General features: G+C 46.5%; 4 protein-coding genes across 5 annotated transcripts; 2 read left to right on the top strand and 2 right to left on the bottom strand.

Annotated features, from left to right (window-relative positions):
* Positions 1-2,945: 2,945 nt before the first annotated feature.
* On the bottom strand, positions 2,946-9,839 carry LOC125553239 (heat stress transcription factor A-1). The gene is made up of 2 exons (XM_048717044.2): positions 9,339-9,839; positions 2,946-4,548 (listed from the first exon to the last, which is right to left on the bottom strand). Exons 1-2 carry the CDS (start codon positions 9,624-9,626, stop codon positions 3,271-3,273), a joined length of 1,566 nt encoding a protein of 521 aa, XP_048573001.2. The 5' UTR covers positions 9,627-9,839; the 3' UTR covers positions 2,946-3,270.
* Positions 9,840-13,245: 3,406 nt separating this feature from the next.
* Positions 13,246-15,042, top strand: NFD2 (Ribonuclease III family protein). 2 transcript variants are annotated; one of them, XM_048717047.2, is made up of 3 exons: positions 13,246-14,384; positions 14,574-14,647; positions 14,744-15,042. In XM_048717047.2, the coding sequence occupies exon 1, from the start codon at positions 13,470-13,472 to the stop codon at positions 14,010-14,012; it is 543 nt and encodes a 180-aa protein (XP_048573004.2). In that variant the 5' UTR covers positions 13,246-13,469; the 3' UTR covers positions 14,013-14,384; positions 14,574-14,647; positions 14,744-15,042. The 2 variants fall into 2 exon arrangements, with proteins under 2 accessions (XP_048573004.2, XP_087375423.1); XM_087519297.1 differs by having other exon boundaries at positions 13,246-14,647.
* Positions 15,043-15,415: 373 nt separating this feature from the next.
* Positions 15,416-19,219, bottom strand: LOC147977338 (RNA-binding (RRM/RBD/RNP motifs) family protein). Its single transcript, XM_087519296.1, has 6 exons — positions 18,515-19,219; positions 18,357-18,415; positions 17,467-17,536; positions 17,211-17,333; positions 16,954-17,082; positions 15,416-16,097 (listed from the first exon to the last, which is right to left on the bottom strand). The coding sequence occupies exons 1-6, from the start codon at positions 19,202-19,204 to the stop codon at positions 15,648-15,650; spliced, it is 1,521 nt and encodes a 506-aa protein (XP_087375422.1). The 5' UTR covers positions 19,205-19,219; the 3' UTR covers positions 15,416-15,647.
* A 109-nt stretch (positions 19,220-19,328) lies between these two features.
* Positions 19,329-22,436, top strand: LOC125553240 (Ribosomal protein S5 domain 2-like superfamily protein). The gene is made up of 6 exons (XM_048717046.2): positions 19,329-19,768; positions 20,876-20,896; positions 21,114-21,186; positions 21,286-21,353; positions 21,866-21,995; positions 22,087-22,436. Exons 1-6 carry the CDS (start codon positions 19,439-19,441, stop codon positions 22,188-22,190), a joined length of 726 nt encoding a protein of 241 aa, XP_048573003.1. The 5' UTR covers positions 19,329-19,438; the 3' UTR covers positions 22,191-22,436.
* The last annotated feature ends 308 nt before the right edge of the window (positions 22,437-22,744 follow it).

Raw genomic sequence — 22,744 nt, 5'->3', positions numbered from 1 at the left:
ACGAAAGCTGCTACCCGGAAGCACTAAGTGTCTGTTTGTAACCTGTTTGGCAGAAGCCACTAAATAGCTTACTTTATTTGGCGGAAGGCACTTAATTAAGTGCTTCCTTTGCTGGAAGGCAAGTATATTTTAGCATATTAATTTGTCTTAATACGAGGTGTTTGGCAGAAGACTATTTTTTCAAGTCAAATGGAGCCGGGCATTTTGGCTAGCCTTGGATGGCCATCTTTTATATCAGTGTCAATATGATGTTTTTCATAGCGCCTACAACCAGGCTGCTATGCTCGACATGGTAGCGGCATGATTCATGGCGCCGTGCCTGCGCCATCATGGAACATTGGGCCTAGGTTACATACTCCCTCTATCCATCACCTAATGTGTTTTTCGAGCCTAACTTTTATCACATGTTAGAGCAATAATATATGGCATGCAAGTTACACAAAGCATACCATCAAATTTGTATGTGAAAGGTGCTTCCAATGATATAATTTTTACATTGTACATCTCATATACTATTAATTTTATCAATAGTCAAATGCAATCTCGAAAAATTTATTAGGCCCTATATATATGGATGGACGGAGTATCATATGTAGTGCCATGTGTGGGGTGGTGTGCTTCACAACATATCGCCACTAGCTAGCGCTATACTTCATAATACTTCAGACCATAGTGTCCTAATTGGTGGCGCTATACTCAGATAAGTTTGGCAAAAAAATTGACAGGTTCATAAATTAAAAAAATCACAATTAGAACAAGTTCACAAGAAGTCCATAATTACGACAAATTCACATCAAGTCCACAATTACGACAAGACAAGTTCACATCATGTTTACAAAATAGAAGCTAACTAAAGTGACAAGTTCATCAAGTCCACAATTACGACAAGTTCACAAGTAGAAGCTAACTAAAGTGACAAGTTCAACTAGATCAACAAGTTCACAAATACATCTACTTCTTTCGCTTGCCTGCCTCACATCCTTCTTCCTCTCGGAATTAATTATCTGTTTGCATTTCGTGCGTTATTTTGTCGTGTCTATGGAGTATGGACAGGAACTTGACCTCGATAGGTATAAACATAGAAGGCACCGGGATTAAGGCAGCTAATTAAGGAAGGGAGGGTCACTCATGAAACAAAACTGAATTTGAGAGCTGCCGTTTCGCAGTTTTCAAACTCAAAAACTGTCAAGTTCATGGGATTCAAGTAGAGTTAATTGCACGCAGTATTAACTTGGCCATTGCGTGCCCACTACATACATAGTTTCAGTGATTAGCGTAGTTCAGCGCCTTGCACTTGTGTACTAGGCACTGGACAGCTTACCCATGAGACAGAGAATATGCTAATACTAATTTGAACTAAAACCACGATCGACAAGAATTATGGAGCGGAGGGAGTAGTAAGTTCCCAAAATCACCAGCATGACACAAGACATGCCGAAAATGAACTTAATATGCAGGGTTAGTTCCACGCCAACTAATCTGTGAAGAAGAGCAGGTAAACATGATAATCCTGATTAACGGTTATATATAGGCGTGCTGCTCTTGCTCTTGCTCTTGTCTAGAATGTAGAATTGCAGTTCTTCTTCTTCTTCCAAGTGCAAGGAGTTGATATGGGTGGTGTGTTCTTTATAGTGCGATCGATTGTTTTCTCTCTGCTGTGTTGGATGTGGGTGAGGAAAGCGGACATGCTCGATGGACCGACAAGGCGGCGAAGGATGCATATCACACTGCTTGGGATGCTCTGCTCCTGCTGTTTTGCTGTTTGCCAACACACATTGTACTACTGTATGTTTACATGCTGTGAATGCTCAGTGAGCTCTGTTTTCTGTCTACCGTCTTTCGGTGTTAATGCGTCTCACACTGAATGTCTTGACCCTTTGATTTGGTGGTACAGGCTGAGACTGAATCGCTTTTTATGTACTGTCTCTCTGGTGTCCTGAAATAGATGCAGTCAAGGGAGAAAGAAAGGTGCTGTTTCTTTTCGCAGAGATTGCTTTGCAAGGTGAATTAGCTTCGTTCCACCCAAAATTATTCATATTAGTATGCCCTTTGCATGGATGAGAGTTGCACCGCTAGTTCGCAGCCGTTGCCAATTTAGTTTCTGATGTGAGTTTCTCTTTGCTCGCTGTTACGTGGAAACGCCGCTCCGTGTTGAGGACGAACACTTTCCTCGCTTAGCCAGTGGTGAAAAACCCCGGAATCGCTAAGCACACAGAATTCTCCAAGACTGAATTTTGTAGCGGCTGACAGATGAGACTGAAGCCTTGTTTCTGTCTACTCTTTTTGAGCTCTGTTTCGCAGCTTTCAAACTAAAAACAATCAAGTTCATGGGATTCAAGTAGAATTAATCGCACACAATAGTATTAACTTGGCAATGTGTGCAAACTACACACATATATAGGAGCAATGCATGTATGTAGTTCATACTAGGCACTACGCAACCTACCCATGAGACAGAGAAGATGCATGAAAGAAATACATGCCCAAAATGAACTTACACCTGCCACTATCAATCACTCATGACTATAATTCATTCTAAGCGACAATTAAAAACAGAACAAGTCCAAATGCTCACAGGCTTTCAGTGATTAAACTTGTCTGGTTAAGTGGGAGCAAATTCACTAAATTTAGTCAGTTACAAACCGAATACTACTTGACTAGTTAAAGTTTCGAGTTTTCAAAGACAAAACATAGCATCACCGAAAGCAAATAAAACATCATACACTCTTCCTGCTTCGTCGTCGTAAAAGATCAGATCGGCGTGTCAGGTTGCAACAACAGAAAATACACATATAGGCAGCTTTCACTCACGGTCTCCTTCCATACAAGAACCGACGGCTCCATGCCAAGAAACGAGGTTCCTACCAAACCTAGAACAAGCCTTGGGCCCAGCAGCAGCGAAAAGATTAACCCAAAAATCAGTAATACACACAACACAACACAAGTGCCAAACACCACCATTTTTTCTGGATTCCATAGAGGCCAGCGACCCTGGATAGCGCGAGGAGCTGCTAGTCTTTTACATGTTTTGGTTCAGGTAGGTGTTAGTCGCAACCAGACGAGCACAGCAGAAACACAACGCACGGTTGTTAGTTTTTATGCCTGCCAAAAAACCTTATAGATACAAAAAGATCGGAGTCCTCCCACACCGGCCGTCGACAGGCATTTCACAGTTCGGTATGATTGCGTAAGGATAAACTATAGGAGCTAGTTTTATTACCAGGTTGGACCCCAGGGCGCCTTGAGAGAGGGTCGCTGTGAGTAGGTACCTCACCCTCTATGGTTGGATGACAGCAAGCCCATTTGTTCAGTGAGATTTGCCAAGTTCTCGGTCCTGGTCCATCCATTCTCCTCTTGCGCTTCCCGTGTGTCCAGCAGACCTGAATCGACCTCATCATTGTCGATGGAGAGAGGGCTGGCACAAAGGAACTGCTCCCAGAAGGAATCAATTATTCCCGGAAGCTTCTGGGTGTCATCGGTCTCATCAGTGTCGATGGGGTCCATGGGAACAGAGTCATCACTGCCTTCATCAGGTAGGGGGAATATACACTCAGGACCAGGCATTGTGAAGTTCTCTACAGGAATATTAATTGCATCCTCCGTTATGAGATCATGCAGATCTGGGAATCCTGGAATACTGATATCACTTAAACCTGGCGTCATAGCCTTTGGCACCGAAGGCACAGCACTCATGTTGGGAAGTTGTGTCGATGAGTTGGTGTCCAGAACTGGACGCTGCATCTCAGGGGGGCTTGACGATGAACAAATTGCTGAAAGCCCAGAGCTCGTGGGCATATATGGCATGCCCGAGTTGCCTGGGACCTCTGCAAGGGTGACTGCAGAATTCCGGGTTGATGAAGAGCTGTCAAAAGTTTGAGCACTTGGCATACAGTTCTCCAGTAGCAAATTATCTGAATTGCCCATGGATTCAAATCTGTGTGGGGAGGTATCCTGCTGCAGGATCTTCCTCAGCATTGCTTTGGCTGCTTCGTTGATCATAGGCTGATACTTGATTATCTGGCCATCCAACAATGCACTTTCGGAGTTCAGGCCATCATCTTGCTTAGGTAGCCTCCTTTTCTTGTTCGCAGCTACTATTCTCCGTTTGCTGTTTTCATTCTGCTGTACAAACTGTGCTAGGAAGCCAGGACTCTGCATTGCTTTAGCCAGGAAAGACATCATTTGCTGCTGTCGTTGCTCCATTCCGTGAAGACGCTTGCCCAAAGTCTGCAGCTGATGGTCAGTGGTCTGCTGTTGCTGTCTCAGCCTGACAAGCTCCTGCATTAGAACATTTTTATCCCTCTTTAGCATCTCAATCTCTTCCTCCATCCCAAACTTCCCCACCTCTACACAAGAAGGCATTGGAGCATTCTGCAACTGGGGTTGCTGCTGCTGCTGCTGCTGCTGGGGTTGCTGCTGTTGCACTTGCACTTGGTTGTTTGCATGCGATGGTTTCCTTCTGTTGATGGTCTTCAGTAGATGTTTTTGTCCTCTCAAAAAACCCTCATTTGCAAATTCCCACTTGTCTGGATCAACTTTTCTGAATCCCTGTTTCCAAAAGCAGCAATGCGATTATTAGAAAGGGGCTAATGTGCTTTGAATGGTCGGCAACTTTGTAGCACGAAAAGGGGAAATAGAGAACAATCACACTAGCAATGCAACCCAAACAATCCTAACAGTCTATGACTCACCTAAAAGAGTCTGCAACTCAAGGAAACAGCTAATTGACCACAATACAGAAGGGCATGAATTTACCACAGGTTGCATTACTAGTCATTTGTGTAAGAATTAAATAGTTAAAAATGATAACAGGCTCAGGTGAACTGAAGATAAGCAAATATCCAACTATATAGTAGTAGTCAGTAAGTCCTAATATCCCGTTATCCAAGAGCCCCGCAATTTGCTGCTGTTATTAGATTTTTTGCAAATGTAAATTCAACTTAGAGATGACCCAGGTCAATGACTGGGAATCGCATATGCATTCACCAGTGAAGGAGTGTAACCACATCCAGATAAACAAGCATCAGAATGGTATGGAACGGCAGACGACCAGGTACAGACAGTCTATCTGGAACAAATAATTCTTCACAAGGTATAAACGGTAATCACTTTAAACTGAGGTGATGGTTCAGAAAGCAAACAAAAAAACAACAGGCAAAGGAACAAATCCAGTGTATTGTGTACTGCTACTTTCTGAATAATTTCTAAAAGTGCGTGTGAAAAGTGTATGTGATTGTAACAAGTTGTGCTAACAAGCATGTCGTCAGATCTGATAACATACCTCGTAATTCCCAATGCAAATATCAATTCATAAAGCGTGCTGTTTCATGCTTTATCCCAAGCTCAAGAGGTTGGGGAGATTGCACAACGGTATTTAATGAGATGATCATATGCATGCGAGGTTTAGTTAGAATTTATTATCAAATGCTAGGGATCACTTTAAAGGCAATCATAATGTTACTGTGTGAGGGAACTGTTTCCAGGCATCTGAGCTTGGGCAGCACCTGAGAAGTACGTACTTCTTTAGATGCCACAAAGGGATTATATTGGTTCTCAAGCAGAACATATCTATTCGCAGCACAAGAAGCATACTTGACCAAACTGCGACCACGGTAAGTTAAAATTAAAACCTTACAAATCAAATCTAAGAATTAAAAGTACAACACGCACTGGGATCAAACTGTGATGTATGTAATATTCTAGCACAAGAAGCATATTAAACTATTCCAAAACAGAGTTATGGCAATTTCAAGAAATAGGCCATGATGTACAGAAAATGGGGAGGGAGGCTAGCCAGATCTATAAGCTTAATTATGCCAACTGGTGGTACACCTTTGGCCAGAAATCAAAGCAACTGATGGTTCAAAATTTCAAGTACACTTGGAGCACATGCTAACATGCCTAAACATTGGAGACTACAAACTAAACGAAGCTACGTTTTAAACAAGAAGGGTTTATTGGTAGGACTGGTTCAATTTCACATACAGCAAGAAACCCAAGACTCCAGAAAAGGGCCACAATACTATATGCAAGACAACATATGCATTTGCATGTGAGGTTTTGTTAAAATTTATTATCAAATGCTTGGGGTCACTTTAAAGGCAATCACAATGTAATTGTGTGAGAAAACTGTTTCCAGGCATCTGAGCTTGGGCAGCACCTGAGAAGTAGTACTTCTTAGATGTCACAAAGGGACCAAACTGGCTCTGGAGTATACATTCTCAGCATTTTGTCAATTATAATATTATTTTTTAAAGTTAAAATAAAATCTTACAAATTAATCTAAGACTTAAAGGTATGACACACACTGGGACCAAACTGTGATGTATCTAATATTCTAGCACAAGAAGCAAATTAAACTATTCGGAAACAGAGTTAAGGCGGTTTCAAGAAATAGGCCATGATGTACAGAAAATGGGGAGGGAAGCTTAGCCAGATCTATGCGTTTATTTATGCCAACTGGTGGTGCTCCTTTGGCCAGAAATCAAAGCTCTCGACGGTTCAAGCTTTCAGAGTGGTCAAGTACACTTGCAGCACATGGTCACATGCCTAAACATCGGATTCTACAAACTAAACACAACTAAGCTATGTTTTAAACCAAGAAGGGTTTATTGGCAGGATGGGTTCAATTTCACATACAAATCCCAAGACTACAGTAAATGGCTGCAATATTATATGCAAGAGCATGAAGGTATCCATGATTTCAGTACCATCAAGTAGACCTCTGTCTAAGAAATTACCAACATATGCGTTTTCGTCTTGCTTAAAACAAGCAACCTGTCGCCAGCTGACACACTCACATGGCAACAGTATTAAACCTGACTAACTCTATGTTCTTCAAGTTAATAAGAAAGCAGTATTCCAGAGATAGAGTTTCATCGGTGCCCTACACTTCCTGATCTTCCTGACTGCTTTTCCCAGTAGGATTGTCCAAATGAACAACAGATTAGCAATTTGGTTCATATTCCTAAATGGCTGCACACACAGAAACTACGGCAGCATGTGGCATTCAGGATCAAAGGGTCGGTGGCGCTCCTCTGGCAATAAAGCAAAGCCCTCGACGGTTGAAATTTTTAGAGTGGTCAAGTACACACACTTGCAGCAAGGCTCACATGCCTAAACATTGATGTCTACAAACTAGACTCAAGTGAGCTATGTTTTACCCCAAGAAGGGTTTATTGGCAGGACGTTTTTTATCTCGTGCACTACGGGGAAAAATCCCAAGACTCAAGTAAATGACTGCAATACTATATGCAAGACCACGCAGATCTGTAATTTGAGTGCATCAAGTAGACCTCTGTCTAAGAAATGCATTTTGTTCTTACGTAAGCTTGAAACAGGCAACCTTTCACTTGCTGTCACTCACATGACAAGAGTATTAAATCTGACTGACTCTTCTCTATGTTCTTTAAGTTAATAATATAAGAAAGCAGTATTCCAGAGATAGAATTCATCACAGTGACCCTGCACTACCTGGTCTTCCTGACTGCCGGGAGGTAGGCTTTGTCCAAACCCACAATAGACTAGTAATTTGGTTAAGGTTTGAAAACGGCTGCGTATGCAGAAACTACACGGCAGCAGGTGGCATTCAGGATCAAAGGGTCGGTGGAGCTCCTTTGGCCAGAAATCAAGAAATCTTTAGAGTGGTCTAGTACACACACTTGCAGCACAGGCTCACATGCCTAAACATTGGAGTCTACAAGATAAACTCAACAAAGCTACTCCCTTCATCCCATAATATAAGATGTTTCTGCAAGCTGTTTTAGCTTGCAAAAACGCCTTATATTGTGGGACGCAGGGAGTATCTCTTAATCCCCAGAAGGGTTTATTGGTAGGATGGTTCGATTTCACCTAGAACGAGGAAAATCCCTAGAATCCTGTAAAGGGCTGCAATACTATATGCAAGAGCATGCAGATATCCATGATTTCAGTGCCTCGAGTAGACCTCTGTCTAAGAGAGTACCTGGGTGATACGCACTTTGTTCATACATAAGCTTAAAACAAGCAACCTGTCACCTGCTGTTACACTCACATGACAACAGTATTAAGCCTGACCAACTCCTTTCTATGTTCTTTAAGTTAGTATAAGGCAGTGACCCTATACTTCCTGGTCCTCATGAATGCCTCCTGGTAGGATGTCCAAAATAACAACAGACTAGAAATTTGGTTAAGATTCAAAAATGGCTGAGTATGCAGAAACTACGGCAGCAGGTGGCATTCAGGATCAAAAGCCAAAAGGTTGGTGGTTCTACTCTGGCCAAAAATCAAAGCACTGGAAAAATCAAAGCACTGGACGGTTAATTTTTTTAGAGTGCTGAAGTACACAATTGCAGCACAGGCTCACATGCCTAAACATTGGGGCCTACAAACTACACTCAACAGAGCTATGTTTCGAACCAAGAAGGGCTTATTGGCAGGACGGTTTTAACCTCACATACTACGAGGAAAATTCAAAGACTAAAGCAAACTACTGAAATACTATATGCAAGACCACACAGATATCCGTGATTCCACTACCTCAAATAGATCCCTGTCTAAGAAAGCGCCAACATATGCATCTCGTTCTTACCTACATACGCTCGAAACAAGCAACATGCCACTTGCTGTCACTCTCACAGAACAATTTTTAGAGTGGCCAAGCACACACACTTGCAGCACAGGCTCACAAACCTAAATAAACTCCGTTCCGAATTACTTGTCGCAAGTATGGATGTATCTAGATACATCCATTTTTGCGACGAGTAATTTGGAACGGAGGGAGTAGAAAGTAAATTCAACTGAGCTACTTTATGTTTTAAACCAAGAAGGGCTTATTGGCAGGACGGTTTTAACCTCAAACACTAGGAGAAAAAATTCCAGGACTCGAGTAAACTGCAGCAATACTATATGCAAGATCACGTGGGTACCCGTGATTTCAGTACCTCAAGTAGGCCTCTGTCCAATAAATTGCCAAGATATGCAAGAAACTTGTTCTTGCATAAGCTGGAAGCAAGCAACATGTCACTTGCTGTCACAATCACAGAACAAGAGTAATAAACCTGACCAAGTCCTCCTCTCTATGTTGTTTAAGTCAAGAAAGCAGCAGTGATAAACCTGACTAACTCCTGTCTAAGTTCTTGAAGTCAAGAAAGCTGTATCCTCAATCTGGCTCAAGTTGTAAATCAGCAGGGCACTCACAAACTAGAAACTACAGGTTGGGGATCAGATCAGCTCAGGCATGCACGGGTACACTAGAACCAAAATCCCCCAAATTTTAAGCGCCGTGGATAGCAGAGAGACCCCAAGAAGATGGAATCAAAGCGGGGCTGGAGCGAGCAGGGGAGAGGGAGGGCACGCACGTAGGTGTTGAGCTGCCTGACGAAGGAGGAGAAGTTGTTGTGCTTGAAGTACTTGGGGAGGAGGTCCCGGGCGAACTCGGGCGTGTTCCAGACGATGAAGCTGTTGTTGGCCGGCCCCCACGACACCACGGCGTCCGTGGCCGGGTCGTCCACCATGTCGTACGTCTTCATCAGGAACGGCGGCGGCGCGCCCGCCCCCGCCCCCGCCGCCCCAGAAGGCGCCACCGCCGTCGTCACCGTCGACGCCGCCGCCGCCGCGGCCACCGCAGCAGCAACCCCGCCGTCCATCGCCGTCCCTCGATCCGTACGGCCCCGGCCCCGACCTCGGAGCTCAGCCGCGCCGCCGCGCGGGAACACAACCAGCCGGACTCGAGGGAGCTCCACCGATTCGAGCAGGGGGAGTGGGGGATTTGGGGGCGGGGATTGATTCTAGGTCTGGGGGAGGAGGTGAAAGGTGGGGTCTTTTCCTTTGAAGGAGGGAGGGAGGAGGAGGAAAGGGGGGGATGGGTGGGAAGGAGACGACAACAAGAGAGATAGCGGGGGGCACTGTGTAAATACTTTGTTTAATCCAGGGGCGTTTCTGTAAAAACAACATGTGATCTGAGCTGAGCTGAGCTGGGCGAGCTTGATTTGATTTGAGTGGAGTGGAGCCGGTGAGCCGGTGACGGCGGCCCGTCGCCGTCGTTCGGTTGGGCTCGGGACGCACGGCGACGACGCCGGGGAAGGAAGGACGTAAAAATATCTCCGGCGAACCGCATGCCTTGTGCGTGCGGGCTGTGCCTGTGATACCGACATTCGTTCGTTCGTTCGTTAGGATTTTCTTGGTTTTTTTTTTCGAGGGAGTTAGGATTTTCATGTTTAGAAGGAGTGTGGAAACAAAACAGCTTTGCGTTTTCAGTGTTGTCCACGAAACAGAAACCTTCCATTTTGCGTAAACCGCATGCGGTGTGATGTGTTAGAGCAACTCCAACAGGTCCTTTGGAAAACTTCTCGCACGATTGATTTACAGGAAGTTATCCAAGAGCTGTTTTTGTCTGTTCCCGTAAACTTCTTTCACTAAATTCGTTTTTAAATTTATTTTTAATTAAACAAAAAAAAGTAGATAATGCCTCAGTACCCGCCAGCCAGTGGCATGCATCACGGCCCCCGGTGCAGGAGGCAGCATTCCGATGAGGTTCCGACGTGGTGGCGGCGTTTCGGCAGGGTGCGATGACGTTTCGAGCGGTTAGTAGCCCACCAAAATTTTACGAGGGGACGATCTTCCTGTAAACCTGCGGAAAGAAACATGTCAAATTTATGAGATCCTTTAAAGTTTTGACCACTTTACAAGAACTGTTGGAGAGATTATTCTTTTTTTGCCCCAACCTTTCTTAAATGGCGATTATTTTAAAGATAGACTAACTGTTGGAGATGCCTTTAGAAGATTATATGCAATTTTCTTTTTCAGCTTTCTCCATCCAGATTAGCATCATGACAATATTATTGGGATGGTAAATCACGTGCAAGAGACATCTAGCACATAATTATATGGACCAATAATGACATTAATGTGTTGCAACGATCATCATTGTTTGCGAGGCTGACTGAAGGAAAAGCTCCTCATTGTCACTGTGCTGTTAATGGATATGAGTACGACATGGGCTACTATCTGGTTGACAGTATATATCCTTTATGGGCTACCTTTGTCAACACCATCTCTAACCCAGTTGACCAGAAAAAGTCTCACTTTGCCCAAAAGACAAGAAGCGGTTAGAAAGAATGTCAAGAGGGCATTTGGAGTTCTGCAGACCTGTTTTGCAGTTGTTTGTGGACTTGCTAGACAGTGGGATCTGGAGACCTTGTGGGAGTTGATGACATGTTGAGATGATGGTGAAGATGTTTGTCGCAACTCTAGAATTTGAGAACATGGGTGATCCTATCGAACTTCCAAACGAGAATCCGGTGACATTTGAAGAGTTTATTCAAATGCATCAACATTTTCTGCATCGAGCAACTCACGAGCAGTCAAGGGGAGATCTGATTGAACATCGGTGCAAGGTTAAGGGATTGGTAATGTTGGAATGTAATATTTGAAAAATAAAATAAAATAAAAACCAGCGCTGCATGCAGCTATTTGAACGTCTGTACTCTATGTATTATGCGGCTATTTGAACATGCAGGCTGTAATAAAAAAAAGGAAGTCTAGATGTATGCGAGCAGCGTTGAATGACGAGCTCCAACATTCATGAACAGATGTGGAAGGAAATTTACGGGCGAGAGTTGAAGATGCCTTAGGGACCTTTCCATGATGACATTTCGATCCTGGCATTACATGGCCCTCGGATGAAAAGCGAGAGGCGCGGCTATAGATTAGACGGCCTCGAGCCCATGAATCGATTTGACATGCATGCTGCCATTGCGTTGCAAGCTCAACGTCTCACTCAAATCAAATGAGCATGGGAGAAGCAGAGTAGCATATCACGAGTCAAACAGATGAGATGCATCGGATCTGTGCAATGTAGGCTGCACGGTGCACTTCACCTGCCAATGTGAACCCTCATCCGTCGCTTCGAGTTTAGGGCAGGGCAGTGAGGGGGATGCACGAGGCCAATTTCGCCATGCTGCCGTGCCGATAGGCCATCGGGCCGACATAACCCAGTGGCCCAAGTCCAGCCCGGCCCGTACATAGCCCAAGGGCTCTGGCCCATTGCACCTCGCCAACTAGAGAATCGCCACGTCGACACGACCGTCGGATCATCTTTCCTCTCCCGCACTTCACCACCCAAACCTAGGCAAAGTGCTGGCCGGAAGCCAAGGTAGGCACACAGCTCCTCAAATGCAATCAGGCAATGAGGGACTGGATACACAAGGATTCGTTGAACCAGTTTTCAAGATGGAGGACCGAAGATGAAGAACAGCTCGGAAAAGCCGAGATGCGGTCCAGACTTGACGTATTAAAGAAAGGCTTCTGAAGACTTGACGTATACCTTAAGATATTAGAAGTCGTCTATAACACAACCGGCTAAGATGTACCATCTAGTACCTATATAAACCGAGGGGCAGGGCTCGTAGACGACACACATATTTTTTGAGGTAGATCATCTTTACTTTGTATTTCACCTAAATGCAATAAAACACAAGTAGAATGTAAGGCTTTTATCTTTGAGGAGACTCTAAACGTAGGCAAAAACCCGTGCAAGATGGCTAGCATAGGATCCCTACCTCGAGATTTGCCACATTCAGCTCCGCCAGCTTGGGCCGGACATGGTTGAATCCTACTTAATTGTACCGCACATGCAGACAATGCCGGAGTTCGTTGGACGAACGAGGTGGTGCGTGGACGCACGTGGCACGATGCGCACCTCCGAGGCGCGACCAAGGAGCACGCGGGTGGGCGCACGTGGCCTATTTGATTCGTAGGATTTTGAAAACGTAAGAATAAGAAAAGTATAGGATTGAAGTGGCATGCCCACTTGAATCCTATAGGATTAGCAATGAGTGTTTGATGACACGGAAAAAACAAAGAAATTGTAAAAGGACGTTGGAGTGAATGTTATATTTGCTATGAAATGTAGTACGTACAAAATATTTCATAGAAAAAATTTCTATGAGATTCAATCCTATGAGTCAAAGGACCAACATGGAAGAAAATCTTAAAGATTTCAATCCTTTGAAAATTCTATAAAATTCCTTTGAATCAAAGGAGCGCTTAGTATTTCTGGTAATTTTTAGTGGAAAACATGCACACGAAGAGTCGTGCGATTCCTATTCATGCTGGCAGGAACATGTAGGTACATTAGACAGCCGATTTGACATTCTGACATTGAGCTCCAACTTGAGCGTCTCACTCAAATCTCAAGCAAGATGGGCATGGGACAACTAGAGTAGCATATCATCATTTTTTTTTTTGGTCCAGGGAAACCGCCATCGCTTCGAGTTTAGGCCAGGGGCCCAGGGCAGTGTCAGTGACCAATTTCGCCATGCTGCCGTGCCGATGGGCCATCCGGCCCACAGACGCCAGTGGCCCGAGGCCAGCCCGGCCCGCTCCACCTCGCCTAGAGAGAGAATGGCCACGTCGGCAACCGGCCGGTCACCTTTCCTCTCCCGCACTTCACACTTCACACCACCCAAAAAAAACCTAGCAGAACAGCAATGGCGTCCCCGCCGCCGGCAACCCTCGCCGCCGCCGTCCTCCTCCTGCTCCTCGTCGTTTCCCACCCACTGGCCTCAGGGCTGGAGCCCTCCCTCCCGGCCTCCTCCCCGTTCGACGCGGCGCTGGCGGCGCTGCAGGGCCGGATCGGCTACGCGTTCGGCTCCCCGGACCTGCTCCGCCGCGCGATGACGCACGCCTCCTACTCGCGCGAGAACGGCCGGGCGCTGGCCGTGCTCGGCCTGGCCGCGGCGGAGTCGGCCGCCGCGCTGCGGGCCCTCGCCGCCGACCGCGACGCGCCGGCCTCCGCCGTCTCCCGCGCCGCGCGCGACGCCGCGGGGGAGCCCGCCTGCGCCGCGGCGGGCGCCCGCGCGGGCATCCCGGGCGTCGTGCGCGTCGCCGGGTCCACCAAGGCCTCGGCCCCGCCCGTGGTCTGCGGCGCCCTCCGCGCGCTCCTCGGCGCCGTCGCCGTCGACAACGGCACCGCCGACGCCGCCGCCGAGGTCTTCTGGCGCCTCCACGTCGTCACCGCCGCCGCCATGTGACGCGTGCACGAGTAATAAATCATCCAAGATGGTTTGCACTTGCACATCAGTGTTCACAAGTATATTTACTAGTAGGATAAGTGAAGCTGCTGCTGCAATCTACCTCTATGTAAATTATGAACTGCCACCTAGAGCCTGGATGAAAATCATCAACTTCCACTTTGATTCCGTATGCAAATTATGAACAGTCACTCAGAGCTCTGATGAAAATCATGAACCTCCACTTTGATCTTGTATGCAAATTATGAACTGCCGCTTCGAGTTGTGCTATGTCTGATTTGAGATGGATCATGGAACAAGAGTTCCTTGTCGAATTCAGTTACACTGCGTTTGGATGTCTTCATTGGGGGGCTTGTATTGGATTTGGTATTGGTAAGTTTCATTTCACCTGTTTGGCTGGACACTAAATTGGTGGCCGGTAATGAAACTAAATTCAGGCTGAAATCACTCCCACGCAAACAGTCTGCCCACAATACGGAGGCCTCCGGCTCTGAATTGTGCTGAAATCGCCCATCTCGCAAAACGTACCGGTTCACTTCCCTTTTTCCCCCTCGCGAACAGGTAAGGAGAAAAGGCAGGAAGGGAGATAGCGAGCTCCGAGGTGGGCGGCGGCTGCGAAGCTCGGCGGCGTCCAGGTGCGTTCCCTCCTCGGCCCCCTCCTCCTGCAACATCTTCCGGCACCGCCGCATCTCACCCGTCCCCTCCACTGACGCGTCGTGCACTGCCTCCAGCTCGGCGGCCATGGGCGTCCGCCACAGGTCCGTCCGCTCGACCGCCTCCGGCGCGGCGACTATGGGTGTCCGCCGCTGCATTTAGTTGCTACAGCTGCGGCTACTAGGGGGCTGGAGTAGACGACAAAGGACTGTCCCTGCTGAAGCTTCCTGACCGTGCTTGCCTACTCTTCGGTTTCTACGTGTGTGGATGTGGGCAAATTTAATGATTCTTGTGCGTATGTGTATGGACAAATTTGATGTTTCCTGTAGATAGAAGGATAAAAGCTTCACAATCAATGTGAATATGCAATTTCAATGTTTGTCATCCAAGCAGGATTTAGTATTGAAATCTCACAGATTCCGTGAGGCAATTCAGTGAACAACCAAACAAGTGAATTCGTATTCATGTCCATTTCAGTTTCCTTGCTGAAATGGTATTCCAACCAATTCATTACAGAGCCTTCCAATATGGACATCCAAACGCAGCGTTAACCTAAACCCATGTTTGAGCTTGAGAATCAAAATCCCTCTGTTCCATTGGAACTAAAACCATGCCAAAAGCCTTAAAAAAAAACCATGCCAAAAGGTATTTACCAAGACCAATGAATTTTCTTTTTGACCAAACATTCTACTTGTAGTTCCATCACTTGAATGACATGGGATCAGCATGAGAAACAAGCAAGGCAAAAATGGTGTCAGTACATGATGTTACATAGATAAGCATCATTTTGACATTAGTACAGGGGCCAAGACCTCAAAGGCAAGTACCAAACGACTACACTCGACTCTTTTGAGCATTACATCAGCAACATCAACCTCGTATTTTTCTTCCCTCGCTGAACCAAAGGCCATCAGGGACTCATCTTGTCCAAAATTTGACACTCCTATTACATAACGAAGGGAATGATCCATCACAGGACAGCTACTTCCTCGCCTTCTTGCTCCGGTGCGTGTTCTTGGGCGTCGAGCCGTCCTGCTTGCGTTTCTTGTTCAGTTGCTTCGCCTTCCTGGCTGCCACGGCGGGCCGCTTGGCCTTGCGGGCACTGTCGCTTTGTCCCGTCTCGCTAGGCCTGCCTTGCTGCTTCCCTTGGTTGACGGGGCGCCGGGCCACCTTCACCTTCTTCACGACGCCAGATTTGGTCGACTTCAGGCCTTGGTAAGACAGGCTTGCCGGCGCCTTGCGTTTGTTGCTGTCGCTGCCTTCACGGGACTTGCTGCCTGGCGTGAAAGGTGCCTTCTGTTTTGGAGTGCCGCGCTTTTTCCCAGAATCTGTCTTCTTTGGTGTCCCATCGGTTGCTTTTGCGTGGGTGAGCCTCAAAAAGCGATCTCTGATCTTAAGGCCACGTTTTTTGACAACAGAGTTAGCAGCTTCCTGCGTAACACACATTAAAACAATTATTATGAGATCCTGACGAGATAACAATGTATGCAGAGAATGTGGAAAATTGTTCAGAGCATTTCACAAGATGATAGCCAAAGGTCATTCATTATAAGATGTTATGTTCCTCAGAAAACAGAGTACCATAGTAAGTCACAATGTCACAAGTGCATATTGTATATTATCAGTGGATAAAGTAATGAACTGACTGGACAATTCTAGTAAACAGATGCAATTGACAAGCCAGGATCATAATAAGCCTTCAAAGTAGAAATACTTATCCGGCATGGAGTTTACTACTCTTAAGTAGTTTATAACTGAAGGCATGGAGTTTAGTACTGTAAGTATTTTATAACTGAACTGGTTCAACATAAACTTTTCTGGACAACACTTACAAGATGCTATCGTTTTTCCATTCTGCTCAGTAGGTTAAAGATAATCAACACTCGACAATGTAAGACACCATAAATGAACTCTGTTGGTAGAGATGCAGTTCAGCAAGTATTGGGTTGTGAGTCTACAAATGGCTTAAATATTTACAGCCTGCTTATAAACTGATGTTTCCGTTGTAAATATGTACTCCATCCATAATTACTTGTCGCAGAAATGGATAGAAATGGAGTAGTTAGCAAGGAAGTCTTGAACTCATTCTTTTCACATGTAATACTAGCATTTAACCATATGACATGATTAACGATACTATCTTCAAGGAATGTTTTGCACAATCACACAAGAATTAACAAATTCTACTGTTAATAAACTACTTATGCACCCGACAAATTTTGACTGTTGCAAAGAGTCAGAACTCAGAATAACTCAAGCGGGAAGATGAAGGATAAGAAAATTATACCCTTGTTTTGAATAGAACATAAGCGATACCCTTTCCTAGGCTTGAATCTGGATCTCTGACAACACGTATAGCTTCAACATCACCTTGTGGCCCACTGGGACCGCAGAACAGCTGGTAGAGCTCCTCATCCTGATGTGCCACCAAGAAGCAAAGTTGACATTGGTTACTTAGTTTATATGGACATTGTGGTGCTACTGCTATCATTTCTTTAAAAAGAACAACAAAGAGCCATACAAGAATGGACACATCATACATACCTTTACATCGAATGGAAGGTTACCAACAAACACTGTCCTCTTTCTGTCATAAAGTGGTCCTTCTCCTCTTAGCTTTTTACGAGGCGGACACGCCATGTCAACACGGATGTGATTGCCATTGAACTAGAGGATTCAAAATTCAGATAGATACATTGTATTAGTAGATATGGGATATGGCACAGAAAGTTCTTAAGATGTACTTAAGCTTTACGAAGCAATTTGTTATCAGCTGTAACTTGTAAGACAGGGAACACACCAGTGCCATATTGTGAGATAAAGCTGTCCGCGCACACTGCTCATCTTTGAAGACGATGTAGGCATGTACACTGCAAAGAATATAAGACGATAAGAGTTGGAAAAGCAGCAGGCATACAGTACGTTTGTAGCACAAAACAGCTAAACAATTCCTTGTGTTCCACCATCGTCTTACAACACAGTGGTCTATTAATTTGGACATATATTGAGTGGCAGTACTATTTATACCAAGAACATGAAAGCTAAGAAAACCCTTACAATACAGTACTTGTGACCAAAATGGAATTCTGTGAAGGATGTGCCTTTCTGGTGTCACTGTGCTACTAGATATTTGTGCATTCAGCTCAGTACCATATATAGCCTAAGCGGCATAACAGTGCAGAGGGACTAAACTAAAAGTGAAAACAATGAGTTACTTTGCTTTATTATCATATGGAAAGTATACATGTGTGAACAAGGGACTAAGGAATAGTTTCACGAAAATTATGTGACGCTGAATAGCACTTAGAGATACTTTTATCTTTCAAGTATGAACTGGAACTAAATAGAACATAACAACTTGTGCATATTAACAGCTAATAAAAACAAAGGGAAAAAATGTAGCACCAAGTTATAATTAAGGCCATTTAACCGTGTACAGAGGAATAATTAGTCATTGCAGGAGTAGCACAGAAATGCCAAGCTCTAACAACAGGGGCAGCTCTGAATTTCTAATTGCAGTCAGGTGCTTCTTACGTTAAGAAATTCCAACTAAAATTTTATGGCAACCAGCACAAAGCAGATGGGGAAAATCGTCTATCTATCCAAGTATAGCATAAATTCAGCTTGTTACGCAATAATAACCCGAACAATGCACTGCTAGCAATCTATATTATGTAACAATGCACTCACTTGTCGACCGCGTCATTGATCTTGCCTTTGATGACGGCTCCCTTCCGCGGAATCTTGGTCTGCAGAAAGCACACGCACAGATGATTGATTAGCACACCAAGGCGAAAAACTATCCACAAATGCATAAGCAGGAATCTAATCTGATGGACGGTACTGACGTCGCCGAGGGGCACGGAGCGGATCCTGACGGAGTCGACCTCGCCGAAGGCGGCGAACTCCTTGGTGAGCGCCTTGCGCTTGGTCCGCAGCGGCAGGTTCCCCACGAAGACCGTCCGGAGGAGCTTGCCCTCGTCGTCGAACGCCTCGTCCTCCTCCTCCCCGCCGGAGGCGGCCGCCTCGACGTCGTGGGGCGCCTTCCTCTTGGCCCCGACCACCGGGCGCGGCCGCTGCTCCTCGTCCGCGGGCGCCGCCCCCAGCGTCCGCCGCTCGTACCCGGCCTCCACCTCGTCCCGCTTCCGCTTGCGCCGCGCCGGGCCCTCCCCCTCCTCCTCCTCGCCCCGCTTCCTCCGGGACGGCACCGCGGGCTGCGCCTCCGCCTCGGGCCGCTTCGGGAGCTTGCGCGCCGGCGTGGGGACGGCGGATGCGGACGCGGGGGTCGGCGGGGGAGCGCGGGGGGGCTCCTCCGGAGCGGACTCCTTGCGGCGGAACGGGTTGTCGGCGGAGAAGAGGGAGCGGACGGCCGCCGCCTTGGCGTCGGGATCGGCGGCCTCCTTCCCCTTCCTCGCCATCTCCCCCGTCCTCGGCGTCGGCGTCGGCGTCGGCGGTCTGCGGCGTGCGGCGGCGGCGGCGAGAAGAAGAAAAGGTGAGAAATTTATTTGGCCCGCAACCGTGGGGAGCCACCCACCCATCCCTCCGAAAATAGACGTGCGGCCCGGAGGGTCTCGAGCGACCGCAGCCGTCCGATCCATCACGGACGGCCCAGATCGCCCCTGGCCCTGCCGCGAGCCCCTCATCAGCCCGCGGGGGGCGGGAGGCTGGGCAGAGCGCCAGGGTTTACCTAGGGTTTCGTCGCGCCGACCGCCGCCTGCGCCGTGAGGGGACCGTGAGCAGTGAGCCAGGGAGCGCCGGCGGCGAGGTGAGGGATGGAGGGGGGCGGAGGGGAGCGGGCGGGCGGGAGGAAGGCGAACCAGCTGCGGGCGTACTCGTGCACGCGGAACCCGCTGGAGCGGGCGCACGGGTCGGCGCGGTGGGCGCAGGGGGACACGGTGGTGCTGGCGGCGGTGTACGGGCCCCGGCCGGGGACCCGCAAGGGGGAGAACCCCGAGAAGGCCGCCGTCGAGGTCGTCTGGAAGCCCAAGACCGGCCAGATCGGGAGGCAGGAGAAGGAGTACGAGATGGCGCTCAAGAGGACGCTGCAGAGCATCTGCCTGCTCACCGTCCACCCCAACACCACCACCTCCGTCATTCTTCAGGTCAGGCTACCTTCCTCTGCCTGCACTTGCTCTGTTTTCTTGCTTTGCACACCTTCGCCACGATTGCCGGTTGGTTGTAGCTTATCAGTGATGTGTGGCCTTAAATGCGCATTGTGCCGTGTTTGCCGCGGCGTTAGACCATTTATTTAGTCCGCCTGAGGACCGCGTTTTCCCAAAGCCAAATCAGGTGTTCTTGTGGCTGTGCAGTGTGATTGCTAGTTGTGCTGCAAATCATATGTCTGCGCTTGTGAAACACAAAAAAGATATAATAACCAGGGCGGTCCCTACCGTGAGATTTGCTAGGAAGTATTTGAAATGCATTCTTGTATGCTACACCAAAGGAAAATGCTGCCGTGGGAAATGGATCCACTAGATGGAGTTCAACTCTGCACCCGTTGTTGCAAGTTGCAACTGTTTCACAGTGCTTGAAGCTTGCCATTCTCAAAGAACTTTTAACGTAAACTTGTTCTGTACCGCGTCACAGCAAAGTGCATTATGTATGTTGATCAAACCTTTTAATTAGTTGGCGCGTCATTCATGCTATGGCACACGTTGCTTTTATCTCATCCCTGGTTGTTTCTATAACCGTGCGCATCAGTGCTGTCTCCACCGTTAGCCTATTTAGCCTGTCTGATGACCGCCTTTTTCCATGAGAAATCTTGTGGGTGCACTGTGGGCTCGCTGGATATGCTGTGAATCTCGTGTCTCTGCTTGCGAAACAGGGAAGATATAATTTGGCCACTACCATGGAATCTCGCTAGGGAATAATTTGAAATGTGTTCCTGTGTACTCCCTCCGTATGAAAATACTTGTCATCAAAATGGATAAAAAGGGATGTATCTAAAACTAAAATACATCTAGATACATCCCCTTTTATTCATCTTGATTACAAGTATTTCCAGACGGAGGGAGTACTTGTAAGGAACATGCTGCTGTTGGAAATGGCTGCACTAGGCGGAGTTAGGTTCTGCAACCATTGTTCCAAGTTGCAACCAGTTGTTTTTGAAGAACTTAATTAATGCTGTGGATTGGGCCTTTTATCATTAATGTATCATGCCATTGCATATATTGTTTTATCTCACCCTGGTTATTTCTATTTTTTTGCAGGTTATGGGTGATGATGGTTCTGTATCCTTTTTATGTTAAATCTAGTTCATTCCTAATTTCACCATAGTGTCTGAGTTATGGAACATGTTTCTTTGTCTTTCACTGCCTTGCGAACCATTTTTGTTGGCTGTAAATGATGGGTAAGAACTGGCGGAAATTCCAACATGCATTGCGCAAATTGACAAATTCTGAAATCAGTATCTTCTTTCAATCAAGAGTAGCCCTTGACAGTGCTTAGCTTCTTCCATGTGCAATTAATGCTTGCTGTGCTGCCCTTGTTTTTGCTGGCATCCCCATGAAACATCTTGCTGGTAAGTTTACTAATTTCTCTATGCTAATTAACTGATGAAACATCTTGCTGGGGTGTTCAATAATTTCTGTATGTTCACTGACAAGATTGTGTGCTGCAGTTGCAATTGGCTGTGGGGTATTGGCCGATGGTGCTGTGATTTTGGACACAAGCAAGGCAGAAGAGCAGGTATGGAATTGTTCCTTTTCATCTGAACTCCACTCCAAAATGGAAGCACAAAATGTTGTCTGATTCTCCCTCCAGGAATTTCCATGTTGCTGGTTGTTGGTGTGCCCTTCAAACTTTTTTCAAGTATATGCGGCTTTCATTTTACGTGATGCTTAGCATAAAAATTTCTGGTCCCTAGGGAGAAGAACAGTTTTACTTTGCCGAGCCCCTCCAAACCCATAGTTACTGTAAGTGGGGACTGCCATTAGTAACCGTTTTCTGAGTTCATGTGATTTACTCTTTGATGGTGTTTAGTGTACTTCCAAGTGCTGACATCAACAAAAATTTAACTGCGCATGTTGATCGTGTGTACTTGACAAGTTGATTATTGTGTTACTTGTTTTTTTTCTAATGTCTTGTTCTTCAAGATCAAAGTAAAAAAAATTCCAGTACTTTCATGACAAGAACTTCTATTAGTGTATACTTTTGGCAGCACAGGAACTGAAATATCGATTGTTCGTCACAACCTGCAGCAATTGAAATCGTTTGCTCACCTGGTGTTCCCCAATTCAAGCAAGTCCGTCGATGTGAAAGAATCACAACAGAAAGATGGGCAGTCTGAACGTGGCTTGATTACTTCCATCACCCACGGAGTGATGTCCGGTACGGCCCTATCTGGCTCGTGCCTTGGATTTCCATGCTCTTCTAGGCCTTCTTTGCCGTTCTAATCCTGATCTGTTTCATTTGTGTCCAGAGGACGATTACTTCAACTGTATAGAGAGGGGCCTTGCCGCATCCGCTCGGATCTCAGATTTCATGAGGACCACCTTGCAGAAGCACACACCTGACTATCTCTGAGAGAGACACCGTCGAAACTCGGCGTGATGTAGTGAAACGTCACCGTGTTGCCCTGGTGATGTTGGGGCGTGGTTGTGTTGGCATGGAAAGTGTGCGCGTGGAACAATTTTGCGGGAAAATGCGGCACTAGCTTCATTTGCGAATGCTGAACCGTTGGATACATAGCAAGGAACTGTTGTAGGCCTATCAATTCTGTAGAACTTTAATCAATTATTATCTATTGCCATCCATGTTGTCCTGGTTGAATAGAGAGGGTGGTCTGAATTGAGCAGCCGGGGCCATATATGTAGTGTGCATACATACATAACCATCAGCTCCACAAGAATATAGCAGCAGCCAGCAGATTGCGGCACATGTGGATGTCAACAAGGGTTGCTATTTATTCTGATGTTAGCCTGTTGGCTGAAAGCCTGAAAAATACCCTCGAAGTGCATCGCAAGATTGATGAAGGGCTGAATTGTGCATATTTGTTGCGCCGGTGGATCGTTGCATCGTTCTTTGCTGCTGTCTATCTAGTGTCGTCAAGTCCTGGCACACAATTTGTTAGTCCACTC

This window comes from Triticum urartu, chromosome 4A, assembly GCF_056163025.1.
Source record: "Triticum urartu cultivar PI428250 chromosome 4A, HENAU_Tu73, whole genome shotgun sequence".
NCBI lineage: Eukaryota > Viridiplantae > Streptophyta > Magnoliopsida > Poales > Poaceae > Triticum > Triticum urartu.
The sequence above is the reverse complement of the archived record's forward strand: the minus strand, read 5'-3'. Positions and strand labels throughout refer to the sequence as shown.

What these genes read in the sequence shown, in the direction of transcription:
- LOC125553239 (XM_048717044.2), bottom strand. Translation starts at nt 9,626, where the DNA reads ATGGACGGCGGGGTTGCTGCTGCGGTGGCCGCGGCGGCGGCGGCGTCG. An exon ending in TCAGGCAGCTCAACACCTAC is followed by an intron (nt 4,549 to 9,338) that starts GTGCGTGCCCTC and finishes TTTTGGAAACAG; the next exon opens with GGATTCAGAAAAGTTGATCC.
- NFD2 (XM_048717047.2), top strand. Translation starts at nt 13,470, where the DNA reads ATGGCGTCCCCGCCGCCGGCAACCCTCGCCGCCGCCGTCCTCCTCCTG.
- LOC147977338 (XM_087519296.1), bottom strand. Translation starts at nt 19,204, where the DNA reads ATGGGTGGGTGGCTCCCCACGGTTGCGGGCCAAATAAATTTCTCACCT. An exon ending in ATCAATGACGCGGTCGACAA is followed by an intron (nt 17,537 to 18,356) that starts GTGAGTGCATTG and finishes TATTCTTTGCAG; the next exon opens with TGTACATGCCTACATCGTCT. An exon ending in ACCTTCCATTCGATGTAAAG is followed by an intron (nt 17,083 to 17,210) that starts GTATGTATGATG and finishes GTGGCACATCAG; the next exon opens with GATGAGGAGCTCTACCAGCT.
- LOC125553240 (XM_048717046.2), top strand. Translation starts at nt 19,439, where the DNA reads ATGGAGGGGGGCGGAGGGGAGCGGGCGGGCGGGAGGAAGGCGAACCAG. An exon ending in CCACCTCCGTCATTCTTCAG is followed by an intron (nt 19,769 to 20,875) that starts GTCAGGCTACCT and finishes ATTTTTTTGCAG; the next exon opens with GTTATGGGTGATGATGGTTC. An exon ending in CACCCACGGAGTGATGTCCG is followed by an intron (nt 21,996 to 22,086) that starts GTACGGCCCTAT and finishes ATTTGTGTCCAG; the next exon opens with AGGACGATTACTTCAACTGT.